The sequence below is a fragment of the Nestor notabilis genome, unplaced genomic scaffold (assembly GCF_000696875.1).
Source record: "Nestor notabilis isolate BGI_N333 unplaced genomic scaffold, ASM69687v1 scaffold3588, whole genome shotgun sequence".
In the NCBI taxonomy this organism is placed as follows: Eukaryota; Metazoa; Chordata; class Aves; order Psittaciformes; family Psittacidae; genus Nestor; species Nestor notabilis.
This window is the reverse complement of record NW_009938585.1, coordinates 60,290-79,114: the sequence shown is the minus strand read 5'-3', so window position 1 is coordinate 79,114 and position 18,825 is coordinate 60,290. Positions and strand designations below refer to the sequence as shown.

The 18,825-nt window shown below is 43.3% G+C and overlaps 1 protein-coding gene across 1 annotated transcript in view; it reads left to right on the top strand.

Moving 5' to 3' along the window:
* LOC104409510 (transcriptional activator GLI3-like) overlaps positions 1-18,825 on the top strand; it is a gene marked incomplete at its 3' end in the record, with an annotated part of 124,976 nt that overhangs the window by 47,864 nt on the left and 58,287 nt on the right. The window contains exon 2 of the mRNA XM_010019403.1: positions 3,290-3,532. Within this exon, the coding sequence (XP_010017705.1) occupies positions 3,290-3,532 (243 nt within the window). The remainder of the gene's footprint in view (positions 1-3,289; positions 3,533-18,825) is intronic.

Here is an 18,825-nt window from a genome sequence, read left to right as displayed (position 1 = left end):
GAGGGAGGATCAGGCCCTTTAACTTGGGCATTCTTCTCTCTGCAAGGCTTTAATAAATAGGATGCTTCTTTTGACCCTAAAGCTGGCCACTTCTAAAATATGAGCGGAGAGCAGTAACAGTTGTTGTGTATTTGGCTGTAAACCCCTTTTGGCAGATGCCGCCGGAGAAGTGGGCTGTTTGCTGACGCTTTTGCTGCAGAGTCCCACTTGTTGCCATGGTGGGCAGTATGTTTCTGTCAATAATTTGGCCTGGCGCGGTTCGCCCGCACTTACTCTGAAAACTCTATTGAATGATTCAGCTGAAACAGAACAAGATTAGACAGCTTGTGCTTTTTGGCGTGCTGGAGTGGCTTGCCTGCCCTGCGGAGAGTCGGCAGCCTTAGTTACTGTGAGAGGAGTTTCCCGCTCGGGAAGCTCCTGCAAGCCGCTTGCCTGCTCGTGTCCCTGCGCACGGGTGCTGTCAAGCTTCTCATCTGCCCGCTATCAAAAGCAGCTCAGCGGCGTGGAGCATGAAGTTAGTGAAATGTTTGGCTGTTGAATATACCTTCTTATTGCGAAAATAATCCTGTTTACTTAAATCCTGCTGGGGAAGCTTTTAAAAGGCAAACAAAAATGGTTTAACTTCTAACATCACACACTGGTAATTTCTTAATGGGGAGAGAGATGGTTGATGTAGATGTAGAAATACTGCTTTTTTATTTCGGTTTTTTTTTTTTTTTCCTTGAGGAACCAAAAAAAATAAAAGCTTATTAAAACAAAACACATTTTTCCTTTAGTTTCAAAGTTACTGAAAGCAGGTTTTGAATTTCATTCAGCAATTTGGAAAATGAGCTTGTTCCATAGCAGTCACTACCTTGATTCATGACACATGCATGTTTCAAGAAGGAAAGAATAAAAGTGGAGCCTGCAGACAGACGTCAGCTTCTTGTTGTATCCCAGGATGGCAGTTTTAATAAATATTATCTTTATATGGAAGAGTAAAAGAACTGAAATCCTATCTGATCCTCGGATTGATTATACAGCCCCACAAATCACTCCAGCTTGCTGCTTTCTGTGCTGTGGTAGCACAGGTTAGTTTGCTCTGCTCAAGGGTCTGTCAGGATTTCAAATGGAGTGTAATCCCCTATTTTTACAAGAGTTTATGTCTCATCAGTGAAAGTTCACTCTAGGTTGAAATTTAACATAAAAGACTGCAGCTAGAGAGAAACATGATGGAAAATACGACTTTGGGGTGTTTTATTTTCTTTAGTTTTCAGTTACACAAGCAGCTTTCTAAAAACCTCATAATTTTTCAAGTTTTAAACTCCCTTTTGCAGTTTGCTAACTAAAACCAGCTTTGGTGTAAAAAGTTGAAACCTTAAACCCTGCTAATCCAGAGCAGGGACCAGTGCCTGTGCATATTAATAAAAAGTAGAAAAGGGCAAAAGGTTTAAACTCTGCAGTGGTGCTGTCCATTTCCATTAACTCTTTCTCCTCAGACCCCAGCCTGGAAAAGCTGTGTATGGAGAATTATTGCTGGCTGTTAAAAGAATTCAGTCCCTGGAAGATGCTGATAAGTCAGCAGCCCCCAGTTGCTGTATTACTTGGAGATAGGAAAATAATTAAGCACTCAATAGGTTGCACTGCTGGGTTTTCTTGTTGTAGGTACTTGGGAGGAGAGGAGGCAGGGAGAAGCCTACTGAGCATTGCATTCAGAGCAATGGTGTAGCTAGTTTACGCGTATAATGGCCCAAATTCAGCTCCAGGTATCTAAGTACAGGGCCTGGTTCTAATCTAATTCATATGAAGGCAAATAGGTTGAGTTAGGCTCGTGTCAGGCTTGATGAAAGTGGTCTCCTGGTGAATTGCTGGCTGGCGCTTTCGGTGTGTGAATGAATGCACCAGGGCAAGGTACAAGTGAGAAGTTAGCCCTGACCTCCAATCTCTGACAACTCGAGTGCAATCTTGGCACCGTTGTCAATGATCCTTCCTCGCATGTGGGTTGTAGAGTAAGTGTACCTTAGCTTTATTTCCTAAGGGCGTTTTCATTTCCTTTCTAGTTAGCTATTTTTGTGCCTGGTGTTTAATAATGTGAAGTTCCTCGTGTACTTCTAGAACTGCTGAGCAACTTCTGAAGCTGAGCCTATGTACCACTACTACTTCAAGATGTATTGGTGTGCGCCCACATGTGAGGTGTGGTTGACTTGGACGGAGCTGTACCCAGAGCATGCCTGGTATCAGCCAAGGGTTACAGCCAGCAATCATGCTTTGTTTAGAGAAACGTCTCTGAATTTCAAAGCAATAATGCAGCTTAAGGAGAGCATCTGTGGTAGAGCTAACAAACCCCCTCTGGCATGTGTAAAACATACCCAGGAACATGCATCTGGCTTTTGAGGAACAGAACCACTTGGCCTAGTTTCTGAAGGGTACATGTGGTCCCCAGGGGTTAAAATTCCTGTGGGAATGGAGGGGTTGGTTCAGCTTCTGGTCCTGATGCTGTCTGCAAGGGAAGGCTGGTGGAGCTATCCTCAGGAGGCCCTTTTCCCCCTACAAGTGACACCATAGGCTTGCTCCAGATGGGCTTTGAGTCTGACCCTGCTAATTATTCCCCTGCCTTTTGCCTTTGTTCGTCTGAACAAGAATTTGTGGGTTGGTTTGTGTGGATACAGGGAGAAAGCGGGATGGGCAGCATGCTCCACCACCTGGCACACTGGTCCATGCGGTTACCCTGTTAGAGCGGGTGGCCTCACTTGGGCCTGTCTGATGCTGCTGGTGCTGTGTCTGAAGCAATTTTATTGTTGCCTACCTTCCTTCTGATCACTGCTGACCTTCCTGCAAGGCTCCAGCCTCTCACACGAGCAAACCTCCAGGCACGGGAGCTGGGCTGCAGAGCAGCGGTGGGTGGCTAGGTTTGATTTAGGCCCTGCTCTTGGGGTTCGTCTTCTCCTCTTTGTGACAAATTGTTTCTTGCCTCCCCATCAGGCAGCCCAAACTCCCAGTCTCCTTGTCCCAGAGGCAAGAAAACAGCAAGCCTGTGTCTGCCCTTGCACAATTGATAGCCCTGCCGGTAGGAGCATTGGCGCATGGGTGACGATGATCTACTGCCCAGCGGCCGCCCGCTCGGAGCGGGCAGCCTTCCCCAGAGCATCCCTCATAGCCGCACATGCACCTACTGTCACCAACTTGCACCGTGAGGAGGAGGGCGGGGGAAGAACTTTCCTTTATTCTGTTAGCTATAAATGGGCTAAAAGTGCATGTCTCTTTTTTCCCCCCTTCCCTTCTCTCTTTCTTCTCCCTCGTTTTTTTGCAGAGGATGAAAGTCCTGGGCAGACCTATCACAGAGAGAGAAGGAACGCGATCACAATGCAGCCGCAGGGTGGGCAAGGCCTCGGCAAGATCAGTGAAGAGCCTTCCACGTCGAGTGAGGAAAGGGCCTCATTAATCAAGAAAGAGATCCATGGATCTATATCGCACCTTCCCGAACCTTCTGTACCTTACCGCGGGACGCTGTTTACCATGGACCCCCGGAACGGTTACATGGACCCTCATTACCGTGAGTATCGAGCGCTGGTTCCTTTTGGGGATGCAAAGTTGGAAGGCTCTTAAGGCTGTCAAATGTAATGTGGTTTTTATGTGTCGCCTTGCATCGCCCCCAGGGAGGACTGCCTTGTCTGGGGGGGGGCTTGAGGTAAATACACTCTTCACTACGAAGTTAAAAACCAGGGTGCAGTATTGCAGCTTGAAATTACCACAGGCCTCTGCAAAGCAACTTCCACAGGACATCTCATCTGTTGCTAATCCTCCTTAGCCATCCAGGGTTGCATTTGCCTCACCTCCTTAATAGAAGAAGGGGGGGAAGACTCATTCAAGAAAGCACAGAAGGAAAATGAAACAGGCCTTAAAATCCCTCTTTTAAAATAATGTTCAAGTATGGTGTTCAGAGGAAGGACTGCGCCTTGTGCAGTGAGGAATTGCAGGGGGCTGGGAATTGGAGGGCTTGTTGCTGTGTTTTGGGAGGCTTTGTTTCAGAGGCTTTTTAGGGATTCATGTGTATTTGACTGTGTGGGCTGATGGAGTGGTTTTGCTGTTTTCTTCCCTGAAGTTGTAGGGCAGGAGAAAAAGGCAAATGTTTTCAACTTCTGAATTCCTGCTCAGGCATTAATAAAGAAGTAAGAAATTAACTGACACTTGAACACAGATGTGGAATGGATTTCTCCACAGGCAAAATATGAGGGAGTTAAGGCCTTTCTTTTTTTCTTTTTTTCTTTTTTTTTTTTCTTTTTCATCTGCTTCTAGTTTACAAAAAAAGAAAGGGGAGAAAAAAATCATTTGGTTGTGTAGTAATGAAGTACATCTTGAGGTGTCAAGGCTTGTGCCTTTTGATTATAGATTTATCACCCAGTCAGGATACAGATTTGCCATTTAACCTTCCAGTCTCCAGTTCCAGATGATAGGCTTAAGACCCACAGAGGGCCCAGTCTGTGTTGGGGTTCTTTTTTCTTTCCACATCATTCAGAAATTTGAGTGTTTTAAGGCAAAAGGTCATTAGCCAGATGACTGATTAGTGAGGACAGCTGATTAGTGCATGTTTTTTTGCTAAAGAAAGTGCCAGGGATAAAAGCTAATTTTATCCCTTCATTAGTTGGGCTAGCAGCAAAGGGGAATGTTCACTCATCAGGGTGCAGATCAAAGTATGTCTTGCACAACCTTAAGTCTCACCGACCTCCTTTAAGGGGAAAAAAAAAAAGCCTGATTGTTAATAAGGATGGAGGTATTATGAGAAAACGAACACTTGTTGTCTTTGTAGTTTAGATCAGTATTTAGGGGAGAAGTTTGCAGTTAAGCTTTTGAGCTCTCTTGTAGTGTAGGCAGTTGGTTTTTGTACACCCTCCTCCTGCTCAAACCCTTTGGGGGAGTTACTCATCTCTCTGCCGAGGAGGATGTGCTGCAGCACCCCAGCAGCAGACTCCTCTGCCAAAGAGGAGTGGATGTGCAGAGTTAAGGACTGCTCACGAGCAGCAGCATGTAGAAGTAAGAGCTTGTGGGTTGGAGACACCATTTGTAGCTTATGGTTTGTTAATGCAACCCCGAAATCTGACTTAAAATAAAATATACCTTATTAGGGAAGCAAAATAGCTTCTCTGTAGGCAGGACAGCTAGGGAGAGATGAAATGTGTGATAAATACAACTTCCCAAATAAGCAGCAAACCTTATGCTGAATTTAGTGGTAACGACTGCTGCTTTGACCGTCTGACCAGCTGCCAGCTCACCCCTTAAAAGTAGTTCAGAATGTTACTGATACTGCTGAAAATTCAGACTGAAGAAGGGCTGACCAGTCAGAATGAGTCTGAGTGATGTGCATCTAGGTTTTTTATCGAATTTGAGAGTTCTCAATTTAATGAAGCTACTATGTCTGTATAGTGACCAATAATACTAGCTGGTTGGGATATGTGGGCTCCTAGAAAAACATTGATGTCAGAAGTTGGGAGAACAGCAGAAGTTACAACAGCAGAGAAACAGGAGATGAGTTAATTTTAAATGAGCAACATGATCTTAAAGCAGAAGGTTAAGCCAGAAAACATCAGATGGGCAGAACTGCTTCACCACTGCTGTAGCGAGCTGGACACGGCTACTCACTGGTTGATAAAAATCCCTCAAGCTATTAACGTAACCTAAAGAGCCATCATGCTTTTAGTTACCTTTAATAGATGTGATACAGAAGGACAACTAAAGAGACAAATGTCTAGTTAGATTTATAGGAAAGCAGACAGGCTTACTGAAATTTTCATTGTGGTTGTATCATTTATATATGTAAGACATGCTTTCATCCAGGTGGTGCCCGTATTCAGGCTGACAGTTATAGCGGTCCATATGAAGAAGGCTGAATAATGCAAACACACCCCAGTCCCACTGTAGCAACAGGTGAAGAACCAGCAAGTCGGTTCTTCCCTTCCTTAGTTTCTTGCCAGTTTTGTTGGGCATATGGATAGAAAACACTGTTTTAATGCAACATAGTCAGATATGTAAACACTCACAGTAATTTCTTAGTTTCTCTGTGGTTGGAAAATATAGACTTTTCAAGATGCCTAATTTGTGCTTCTATTTATACCCACTTCATATTTAAAAGTGTGGGCAGGCTTCCTGTAAGACAGGAAAAGGGAAAATAATTTTTTTTTGAAGAAAGACATCTGTATATTTTTATGGCAAGAAAAGAAAAAGAACATTTAAGTCAATTGTGTGTGGAAGGCATGTCCCCTCCAGGAGCTGCACTTATTAAGAACAACTCGAATGCTTTGCATTTCTACATGTAAATACGTGTGCCTCTCTGTGCATTGCAGGATTTTTTTTTGTTCTCATTTTTTTTCCTAATTAAAATGACTGCTGTTAAAGTTGGAAATAATAGTTCCCATATATGTGGAATAAATACCTCACTGAGGGGGAGTTTGCTCTCCTGCAGAGTGCGGGTGGGGATAATGGTTGTGTTTCAAGTGGACCAGCTTCTCAGACAGCTGGGATGGAACATGCCACGGAGCTGGCAGCCCTTCTGCACTGCCGGAGAGCCCCTCAACCGTTCAGCAGCAGAGGAAAAGACCGTGGCCTCATGCTCAGCTCACGGCCCTCTATCCTCCGAGGGGTAAGAGGGAAAACATACAGGTCTGAACCAGAAAGTTTTGTTTTCTTTCTCGTTACATATTTCTTAAGCACCAGTTAAACACTGCTCACACAGTGAAGGAGGTCGTGGGTTTGGGGTGGTTTTAGACTTTTTATAAACTTTTTTTCTGTTTAAAAGCTTTAGGGCAAATGACAAAAATGCTGGTGTTCCCCTTCGTGTGTTGCACCTTTTCTTTATTGAAGAGAGCTTAATCCCAGAGTTTCTGAAGTAGATGTAAACCCATGTGTTTCCCAAACACTGATTGCAGTGGTAGTGGGAGCCCCTTGTTAGTGTAGATTCTGTCTCTAGAGGTGGGGCTGGGGCAGGGGAGGTGGGAATAGCAACTTCTCTTTGTTATGCTCTTTCCCAGTTTTAATTCTCATGCAGATTTATGGCAGTGCTGAGGCTGCCTGTCTCGCAAGTCATTCCTCATGGAGAAAATGAATCATTCCTGATGTAAACACTTTGATTTAAAACATACTGCTGGTATTCTTCCCCGGGTTTCCCAGCTCATCTGAAAGAATTGTTAGTACCTAATTAGTAAAGCCTGAAGAATTATCTTAAGTAAAAAGCAGTGACATTTCAGTTGGCTCTGATCTAACAATCTGTATATACAGGAATGGCCCTGGCAGGATTCTCTTTCTGGGACATCACTTCATCTCGGAGAGGTTGAACTGAATGTAGCTGAAAGCAGGAACTCCTTTTTTTTCCTCTTTTTTTTTTTTTTTTTTTTTTTTTTTTTACCTCCTTACCACAGCTGCTGGTATTCTTCTGGCTTTGAAGCTTCTGTGTCTTGGGAAGTGGGAACTGCTTATTGCACGTTTCATAGGATTAACCCTCCTAAGGTATTGATTGCCCTCGGTTCCCACTGACTTTCCCTGGACTTGTGCTTTTTAAGGATCGAGCCCCACATAACTGCCTGGGTTAGATTACCCAGTGTTAGCGTCATCTCAAAATCAATTTGCAACATGAGCAAAAGACCACAGCAAGGAAATTCCAGTGCTGGTTCACGAGGTGCACTTGTTCATTTACTGAGTTTTAATTTCTACTGACAAGAGTTCCCTTTCTTTCATCTCCCCATAGAAGAGCAAAAAGGCGGGGGGGAGGGAAGGGAATGAGATTCTGTTTCTGCAAATGTGAACAGGTAACTGGAAACACTGTCTTAAAATGCAGTACTTGGAAGGCAGTGGGGCTTGAACCACAAAAGCCAGGTATGTGCAGCACATTGGACAATGAGAGCAGTCCAGCTCACCACCACCAGCTGAGCTCACAGATGTGGGTCCCCATTTGCTTTGTAGAGGGGGGAGCTGGTGGCCTCCCTTGTCTCCCTGGTACATTTTGGAACTCCAGAGGTACAATTGGAGTGTCCCGAAGTGGGCATTTAACTTGCCTCTAGCTTCCCAGCATCACCAGGCAGCATGAACCTGGGACAGCTTTTAGCAGAGGGTTTCCCTCCAGCCTTGTTGGAGAGTGGTAGGAGTGTGTCAGTGAGGAATCTGTGTAGAGATTTAGGGCTGGGGTCTTTGGAGACATTTAGGGGCTTTTCAGTTTCAAAGTGAGCTTGGCCTCTTAATACCTCTGAAAATCTGGGTCCTACTTCTTAGCTCTTTCTGCAGCATTTTGCAGGGGAGGGGCTTAAGTGCTCTAGTAACAAAACTCTCCACTGACAGTGATTTATGGGGTGGGTTCCAAATGTTGTCACGGAGGGATAGTTGAAAATAGGGAAGTCTAAAGCTTTTAATAAAGCTCACAGGAAAAACAAAAAGCCTCTAGTATAAAAGCGAATGTCAGATTACTGGTGTCGGCTGAGCAACTGAAATGGTGGTCTTGAAGAAAATCAGCATGTTTGCATAGAAGATTTTGGGATAAAAATCCAAAATGTAATAGTATCTTTCAGTAGCCTCCAACAACCAAAAAAAGTTGCTGCTCTCAAAATCAAATTTAGAGGCAACTTTGGTTTGGAATTCAGGAAGGTGCTGCAGACCTTGTAAGCTTAGCAGCTTATAAATGGAAATACCTTCTCCAAGATGCCTCCCAAACCTCTCCCGGGTTGTGTTTGGGAAGTTCTGCTCATTACAAGTACTCCTACCCATTTCTCTGGAGGAATTCTGTGACATGAACAGTCTCTTGAGAGCCCTGGAGTTGATGCCCCTGTGTGAATCTCTCATTTGGAAGTTACAATTGCACCTGTAGATTTACACCTAGAAGGGGCACATTGAGACATCCTTTCTTCTACCAGATTTTGTCTTTCCTCGGTAAGAGACAGACTGCAGAGCTGCCAACATCTATAAGGTGTTGGTCTGTGATGTGGTTGAGAAGCTGAAAGGTGATCTTTCAGGGGTTGTTTGCTTTCTTTTGGTTTTAAGTTTATGTGAGTACCTATCTTTGAATAGTGCTTTTTCTCTTGTTGTTACCAGTAGTATTAATTTCAGCTGGAAACTATGGGCAATGATATGGGAAGAAGTGATCCTGTTAGTGTGGAGGATAGAATTAGGGTATTTATGGTGTCTCCTGTGGCCCTGTAATTCTGCTGGACTTCCAAATTTTCATGTCCTGAGGATCCGATTAAAAGAAAATAACCCCCTAAAGAGAATTTACCTGCCAGGCACTACCAGGTACAGAACCTTCTCAGAAGCAGGTGGATTCTGTTCATCTCTCCTGGTTTTGGTAGTTCAGGTGCATGTAAGCTGTTGGGTGAGGTTTTATTTTGTTTTTTGTTTATCTTCCCTATTCTTTAAAAAAAAAAAAAAGAATAAATGCAAAACCACCTCTTTCACATGTTTGATCTGGTTTGTCAGTTAAACCCTTTTTAGACGCTTTACAGTATGTATTTGTTGTATACTGCCTTCATGGAAGGAGGTGGAATACGTTGCTCAGAGCCATAGAATCGTGGTTAAGAACTTGGGGAGGAGTAGGGGGGAGCCAAGAAATAATGTAATCTATCTCTAGCCTCAAGGCAGATCAGCTGTCCCTAAATCAGGGGAGAATGAAAAGCTGCTTCAAAGTTGCAGTGTCCCTTGATACGTGGGTATTTCTGTCTTCAAGACCCTTGTGACAAGATCTGTAGTGGGTTTGGATTGATGTTTGTGTCCCTACACAGTAACTTCCGTAGCATCAGCAGCTGGAAGTGGGGAAAAAGATAAAATTAGAAGCCATAAAAATGTGAGTTGAGAAGTTCTGGATAAATTTACTTTTCCCTGCTTAAGATCTGCTGGCATGCAGGAGATATGGTACTTCCCACTGCTGTACACCAAACCCCCCCAGCCTGACGTGTAACTGTGGTGCTCATTACTGCCATTTCAACAGGCAAGATCATCAGTTTTCTCTTTTTATTAGTTATCAGAGTGATCTTTGTGCTGTTGAGGCTGTGTAGCACAAGTGGCTAGCCATGTATGACAAGTATGTAGAGAACTAGGGGCCAAAGGAAGATAAACATCATTTGTTGCAAATTTTGAAGCATCCCACAATGCCTGAAGTTGCTGTCTGTTAGTCAGCTTTTTATGAGTTCTTTGCCCTGTGAGCATTTCTTTGCCAAGGGGATGGGGTTTGAAAAGCAGCCTCTTTGACTTGGTTGCTTAGAGCTTTAAGAAGGGTTAGGCAGAACTCAGCCTCACGAAGCTTTCGGTGTCAGATGTGGTCCTTCTATCTGTAAGGAGCTTTGTGACTGCAACAACTTTATGGCAAAGTTTGGGGAACATGTGAACCAGGTGCTAGTTCAGTGATCATGATTTTCATCAAGAACTAAAGTAGATTCTCCTGAGATAGTGAGTACAAGCCATATACTTAACTGTTGGGCAGTGCTTTACACTGCCAGGGAGATAGTTCTCTTGCATTGATGGCCTTCCATGTGGTCAGTGCTATAGAAGGAATTCAGTTGCCTAAACAGTGCCAGTTTCGTGCCTGGGAGGATGCTAGCTGGTCTGTGTCTGCCACTCAAGGAAGACTGGTGTTCAGTACATCCTGTGTTGTACCTGTCAACTCTGTGTGAACATCTTGGATATACACAGTCCCATCTTAGACCTTTAAAGTATTGAAGATCTGGTTATAAGACTAAATCCTTCTCAGTCTTGTAATGAAGTGTTTCAATCACCGTGTCCAAATATGGAAAACAAACATTTAAATTCAGTTCTTTTTATCCTCATCTCCACTGCTGTCATCCAGCTCTTGTGAAGAAATCTGTGGCAATAGTTGGATTGCAAAGTGAGTGATGTCTGCAACAGGGTTCTCCTCTGTCATGGCAGGGGGGTTGGAACTAGATGATCTTAAAGTCCTTTCCAGCCCTAACCCTTCTATGATTCCCTTATGTAAATTTTCTTGCAGCCTGGGTGCTTGTCACCAAGATGTAGATGTGTGCTATCCTTCCTCAGTGCTGCCCTTGCGGGTAGGGGGAAGCCAAAATGAGTGGGCACTGGAGGGAGGTGTTTTGTCCCAGAGGATGCCTCAGGCCAGGTAGTGGAGACAACGGCAGCATTGGGGCACCAGGGGCCCGCTCTCCCCATGGTGTGGGCTTGTGAAGGGAGGTCTTGGACAGCAGCATGGTTCCTGTTGGCAAGGCGCAGCTTCAGGATTGTCCCACTGAAGTCTCTCAGTACCACCTTCAGCCTCCAGTTGGAGTCCAGGGTTGAGCAGGCCTTTACTTTTTAGACAGTTCAAATGCTCTGATTGCATTTTCAGGATCACTAGCAGATACAGCTTTATTCCTATTGATTGAGCTCAGTACGGGGGAGGAGAGCCTCTTAGCCTCTGCTTCCTTTTGTTCACAACTAGCAACCCAATTAGCTTCCTCTTAGCCTGGGTTTTGGGTAGTTTACACAGTATTCTTTAAACTCTTACTAATACTATTTAAATTACTTGCAACTTGGGCTCTTAGGCTTGCGTAGAGGGTCATGTCTGAGTTTGGAGATCACATCAGGAACACTAGCTCCTTTGGAGTTATATTGGCTACGTTTATTTGTGATCATATAACTTACAGCTAAGGCAGCAACCACCAGTGTGGGTAACCAGTACACTGCTTAACACCAGTGTATTGGTAGCTGTGTTTTAAAGAGTACTGCTGCTGTCCTGATGTGTGGTGGTGGTCAGTACACAGCAGCAGGAAAGACAGTTGAGTGCATGGGAGTGTGGATGCAGAGGTTTGTACATCATCTTTGTACTTTCTTTTAAAAATGAATAGTAAGAGAGGGGAAAAGAATGTTTTGCATTGTCTTTCGGAGTTTGTCCTGCTGAGTTTTTGAAGTTCAGCACAGATAATTCTCCAGATACCAGAATCACTTTCTAATCCAAATTATGCTTTTTTTTGGCTTCACACTGAGTAAGGGAGCTGTGAGCTTGCCCCTGCTGCTCATTCTGGTTTCCCTTTCACATTTCAGTGCTGTCCTGAGCCATCATTTTTCCCAACAGCCAAACGGTGCTGATCCAGAACCCAATGAATTCAATGAATCGACAGCTGCTGGCTTCAGTGAACTTTGGGGTAATCCCCAGTTGCCCTATAGTCTACCCTTTAATCTTACCTGCTCCTTGTGCTAGTTGTAATGGCATATGTTATATGCCAGTAAGTGGCTGGTTATGGTAACAGCTGAGTGTAACACCATACCAAGTGTTGAAGCAAATAACTAATGAGGTAGAATGTGTTGAAATAAGTTTCATTCCAGTGTGTCAAACTCCTTAGCATAAAAATGTAGTGCATTTGATTTGTATGAATTTTCCCCAGCCTGCCTACTGATACCACTGCTGAAAGGCTCCAGCTTTGGCTTTGACTTCTGTTAGATGTAGTTGCTGAAATGACATTGGGTTACTTGGGTGAATAAGGTTTGTTGGATCAAGGCCTGTGTTTTGTATAAACAGTGGTTGCTCACTTTACCGGGATGGACCAGCGTGGTACAGTGATAGGAAGCTGTTGGCACCAAAACCATGTTTCATGCTGGGCAGTATTTGAATGGGCATTAAGGCCAGTGATCTACAGTGCTTTTAACAACAAAATTGGAGCCAGACGTCAAAAACGTAAATTGCTGCTATGACATGAGTGGAATTTTTTCTTCTTTCAACTAGAAGGGAGAAGAGCAGCACTAGTCATATATCACTGGCTAATCATTGAGCTGCCCAGTGCTGGGGATGTTTGATTTGGAAAGTCTGATGTATGGCCTGCTCATATATGCCCCTGCATTGCCTAGGATTGGTGGTGACCATGCTCTATGCTTATTTACACTCTTAGAGGGTTTTAGTCTTTCTTGATTTGTCAACTTCATTTAAATTGAAACCAGCTTGTAGGCATATAAAGCCAAGTGGACGAAACCCCTTATAAATGAAGGCCGGACTCCTGATCTGGCTTTGTCTGCTCCCATGATAAAAAAAATAAATCACAAAACCTGAATGAAACCTCAAATGCTGGCTGTAAAAGTGTTTCTGGGCTCTCGTGAGGAAATGGCACGTATCCTCAATCACAGTAGTTGCTTATCTTGTGCATCATAGATTAACGCTATATTCAGTAGTGATTTTATCCTCTGTACATTATAAACCAGAGAGGCAGATTGACAGGCTGCTGTGGTGGTTCCTCCCTTAGATGTTAATAGTGGGTGTATACCACCCAAAAAGATGGTGTATACAGAGAGGGTTTGCTGCAGTCTTTCCTTACCTGTGTGTAATGGTGAGAGGTCAAGGGTCCAGCTCAGCTGTTTGATGCAGAATCTCACTTTTTACATGGCTGATGGAATCCTCCCAAATGTTATTTCCCAGGCAGCTTCCAAAGCAGAAGGTGCTTTCTCCTTCCTGCTCCCATCCTGCTGCATAGTACTTCCATGAGCCCCACGTAAATGCACCTAATGACACCCTTATATTTTGTCAGTGCAGGGAACTGAGGTGCTGCTGGCAGACGACGTCCTCTTCAGTCTAGCTGTCCTTTGCTTCCTGTTCTGATGGTGCCATGTACTTAGAAGAAAAGGCCTTAAAAACTGGTCTAGAATTAAGTGCAAGAGTGGGGAAACCAGAGGTGGGACCTATGGCACAATTTGTCCTCAGCCCAGCCTTTTTAGGACTTTGGTGACTTGCATATTGTGGCTTGTAGCTATCAGAATAACACTTGATGCCAGCCCCTTGAACCCATCTTCAGCTCTATCTCTGGCAGATGCCTTCTGGAAGTACATATCACCAAGATGGTGGGAACACGGTTGCTGCTTACAGACAAACCCTGATGCGTGACATCCATGGTAAAACCCTTTGTGTGAGCTGGGTGTATGCTTTATGTCAGTCTGTCTTAGGGAGAGAGACCTGATTACTGCTGTTTTACTTGAACAGGTCAACTCTTTTTGCTTTAATCTAGGATAGGTTTGGCACTGTTACAATATGCTGCACACTGGTATTGTAGGGTATTTGCGTGCAATATGGGATGCATGCATACACTGCAGTGATTTGGTGTTTTCTCTGAGGCTTGTTGCTTCCTGGTTATTTTCCTGCTTATTTTTGTAATGTGATTCTTCATATACTTGTGTATTATGAACCTTTTTGGTTTTTAAGCTATCTCTGATACGCAGCTTTCATATCTTGGCTCCCAGCAATGCTGAACCTCATTGTAAAGTCCCTTCGTGTAAAAGCCATCTAGTTATAACTCTCAAAAATAAGAGGCTTGTCTCCTGAGGACAGCTCCATATTGCGGGTGGAGTATAATCCTTAACATTGTTGGGGTTTTTTGCTTTCAAATAGCTGGGGACAGTAAGTCAAGGAGTGAGAACTCCCTTTGTTTCATGTAGTGTGCATTGCAGGGAAAGAATGTAACAGAGCAGAAAATGAAGAAAGACATAAAAGAATCTCAGCTCGAGGAGGTCAGATCCATCACAGGCTTAGCGTTGCCTTCAAAGATGCCTGGGACAGGTGGCAGTTCAAGACAATCAGAGGAGAAGCATCCGCTAGCGCTGAGATAAGGGATTCTTGCAGAATCCTGCTATCTGGTCCCAGTTTGCTTTGATGTAACTCTGCTAGAGAAGACTTCTGGGAGCAGGCTACTGCTTCCCTCCGTGATAGGCTGCTGTTGTTCAGCCTTTTAAGGTCTCGTTACAGTGGTCCTTGAGGATTAATCCTCTTTAAGGTTTACATGGGAATGGTTTTGTCTGAAGGCCCAGCCAGGGACCTCGGGTACCACCTGTACAAAGCCTTATTGCGTTCTTTCATTCTAATTTTTTAAGTGCTTCATATTTAACTGTATTTGACAGAAAGTAAAACCAAACATCTTGCCTTTTTTTGCTCCCCTCTTTGGCTGTTACTGAGTTTTTGTTGAGCACAGCTTGAGCAGTCCTTTGCAGACACTGAACCATTAGCAGTAAATTGCACGCTTCCGGTTACTCTCCTTAGCCTGCTGGGTTTGGCAGTCTTTTTTCTGTTCTTCTCCTGTGCCCAACCTCCCCCCCCTTTTCTCCTTTTTAAAGCAGGGGAGTGATAATGTTTAGCTTCAGAGTCAGAAATCATCCTATTGCCAGTTTATTCCTGTGCCTTCACTACTGGATTTTGTATTTGTGCCTTTCAGCTCAGAGAAGAGCATTCAGGATATGGCAGTGTTGTAAATAATCAGCATTAATTTATTAAAAGATGCATAAGCACTTAAAAGGGTTTGTTTATGAAAAAACATTTACCACTTTCTTCAAGGGGCAAAACCTGCTCTTGGTGAAATCGCAGCAATCAGAGTGCAGCATGGAAGCATGTGGGAATCATACCCTGGGTTTGGTGATGTGAAAGGAGGCAAGTGCCTTCCTGCCCGTTGGTGTGTTCTCTTATTGGTACTGTTTTTGTATAACTCTATCACAGACTGCATCTTGGAGATGGAAAAAAGGCATGCAGCCTTGATTCCAGAGAAAGGAACATTACTCTGAACTGTCATTCGTTCATTATTTCCCTAATTGAACAAAGTGTTATAAAGTCATTTTCATGCTGTAACTTTAAGATGGTGGTTGAGGTAAAAGTAAGACGAAAGTTCATGTTGGTTAAGTAAAAAGAGTATCAGTGACCCTGACAGGTAAAAGTAAACTTACTGCTCTGAGGGTGTGAAATAGCTTAAGGGGCACATCTCTATCATGTAGTAGAAATCCTTAAATTTGGCTTATCTGAACCCATGTGAAGCAGCTTGATGGCCTTAATTCAGGTTACTAGGGAAGGTGATAGTGTGTTTTACTTAAAAGAAAAAAGAAATCCACCTAGAAAACTCAGTAATAGCTGTAAGTTGGATCCTTTTGGGGTGAAATCATGAGTTGTGCGTTGTTGCCTACAAGGTACCTGCTCATTAGTTATGTGGTGATTTTACTTTATAAAGAAAAGGCAAGCAAAACAGCACCTTCACAAGCCTTCAGGGTTGTTTTTCAAGTGTTCTGTTTGGAAGTTATGTGGTGTGTTGAAAAGTGCTTGTAATGCATGTATAGCAGATTAGTTTTCTTTACATATAAAAAGTATTATAGGAAACCCTATAGCTAATGGTGGCTGTATAAAACTGTATGGTGCCATTATTACCATAAAATATGCCTGTGACCTTCATACACTCTTACAGTTCTAAACTGTACATAGTTTGAGTAATGCACATATTTAATTTTTACTGTATTTGTGGAGATTGTTAAATTCTGCCCATACAAATTTTTTCCCTCATAGCTAATTCTGAGCGGTGCTGGGGGAGAGTGGGAGAAGCAGGAAACTAAGGAAAAAAAGATTAACTAAAATCAAGGTAATAAAATACGTCATGATGTGAGGTGTTGTAGATCCCTTCAAGAAGACCCGTCTTCTGAAGAAACAGAGGCACATTCTTGGCAGCCTAATATACAGACACACCTGATTTATCTATACACATGCAATTAAGTGCTTTAGCTGTAGTCTTGATCTGTATATACTGAATATATAAACAGAATAATCTATACTTACTGTCTCTAAGATACATACACTTTGAATGTGATGTTAAATTTATGTCCCTGTCTTTAATTTCACATTCGAACTAATTGTCAGCAATTTAGGCTTGTGTAGAACTATTCCGAGGCTTGCTGTTACATTTCTGACTTCATAAAATACAGGGAGTGTGAGGATTTTCCACCTCGTGACAAATGCATGATAACTGCCAGTGCTAAGTATTTAATTGAATTTAATGGCTGTTTGTGTCATTTTGATGTAAGGTGCCGTTATGAGGCATCTTTTCAAACCAAAAGTCCATGCTGCAGTTTAACAACTCCCCAGCGCAGAGTGGCTGAGTGTGTTTAAGGTGGAAAATGCGCTTGGCTGTACCGAGCCAAGTTGTGACCTATTCTGTTAAGAGCCCTGGCTCCCTTCCCTTTCCATCCTAAAGGCAAGTGGGCAGGATGGGACGAAGGCGAAGTGCTGGTTTTGGACTGCTTGATGGGAATGTGATCCTGAAGTGTGGTGTCCAGTGATTCAGCTGCACAGTCAGTAGTGAGGCAAGCGATGGGTAGAGTTGCCTTCAGGGTCCTGGGGCTGACTCCTAGGCCTGCTTTTACCCAGGGTGTGAGAAATAATGTCTCCTGGAGACAGGGAAGTGGCAGGCTCTTCTGCTGTTTGTCCATACACCATGGTAGCATTTACTAATATTAGTATTTGTGTTTTCTAAATCAACAGAAGCACCTGGTAAATTGTTGGGGTCAGCCATCCTGGGAGTTCAGACTGTAAAGTTCAGCCATTCTTTCATTGTGAGAGGAAAACAATACATGAAAATGAAAACCTGTTAGGTTGTGACATAAACCAAAACCATGGTACTTGAGTTCGCTCAACAGGAGAACAAGCATGGCAAACATAACTCCTGAAAAAGAAGTTTCCAAGAAGTTAGTGGCTAAAAATAGGGTTTTGTAAGTCGTTACATAAATCTACTACAGCATGTGCTACCCAAACCTCTCTGTGTACAAATATATAGGGGTGTGTGTATTTCTATTACATATATTAAATATTTCATCACAGCTTTGGGGCTTTATACCTCTCATTAGTCTAAAATATTTCTATGTTAGTAAATGCTGTATTTTATATTAGGAGCCTTTTTTGTTAGGAAGGAACAAAATTTTAATCCAAACTGATCTCAGGTTAACAAGTGTGTAATGGACAAGGACTTGTTCAAAGTAAATCTGATGCTTACACCAGATTGTCTTTTTATTGGCATTTAGAGACTATTTCCCAGTCCGAAAACAAAAGGCAATACAACAGAAGTGTGTGTATGAAGTATTTGCATCCATACCATACAGCTGCTGAATGCTGTTAGCAGTATTACAGATTTCTTTCAGAAGTGACCATAGGAACTGTAGGTACTGGCCCTGCAAGAAGAAACATATACTCAAGAAATCTATCAAATACAATGTGATTTGCGAGAACTGTAGGAATTCACCTCAGTTAAATTGTTGCACTGGATTTTAGTTGCCAGCTGTTGCGTAGATGCAGATCCCATTAACAAAGAGTTTGATTAGGGAAAACGAAAAGCTGGATGGATTTCCAAATTGTCTTTCTTCAGAGACTTTTAGGGTGGCTCCTCGTGCACAACAGCTTGGTCTTCTCTTTCCATCAAGGTCATCCAAACTTTTCACAGAAAACAAGGATAAACCTTGACTCTCCCTTACCTTCCAGGCTTAGTTTCATCTGTGCTCATACATCCCCAGAACCATCAATTTTCCTTCCCTCTTTGCATGCTTTCTTCCTGGCCTCTTGTCTCCCAAAGCTAGAGCCACATGGAATTTACTTATGTCTTCCATTCATGATGTAAGAAATGAAAATCTTCGAACCAATAGATTATTTCTGTGGACTCTGTTCTGTTAGATCCTGTCCTGAGCTTGCTTGTGCTACAGAACTGTCTTGGGAAAGGCAGTATCAGTGTAGCCTGTGAGATACAGCAAGGGCCTGAATACTGGGTGGCAGAGCAGAATGTCATTCAAGCAGCTCTGATAGATTTTGACCACTCAATAGGTGTCAGCTCATTTTCTCAGTGTCTGAGCACTAGCTGCAGCTTTGGAAGAACATACAGGTCTCCCATAAGGTGGCAATCAGGGTTTTTCCTATGTTTGGGATGGTACGGTATGGAACAGTGGGGTCTGGCCTTGGCTTGGCAGATAGGCAGAGCTCATTCAGCAAAGCAGAAGGTCTCATCCTGTGAAGCACACAAACCAATTTTGGACCTGTTAGGGATGAAGCCCTTCCCCACCCCACCCAAAACACCTCAAGGCTTGCAAGTATGTTCAGGATTA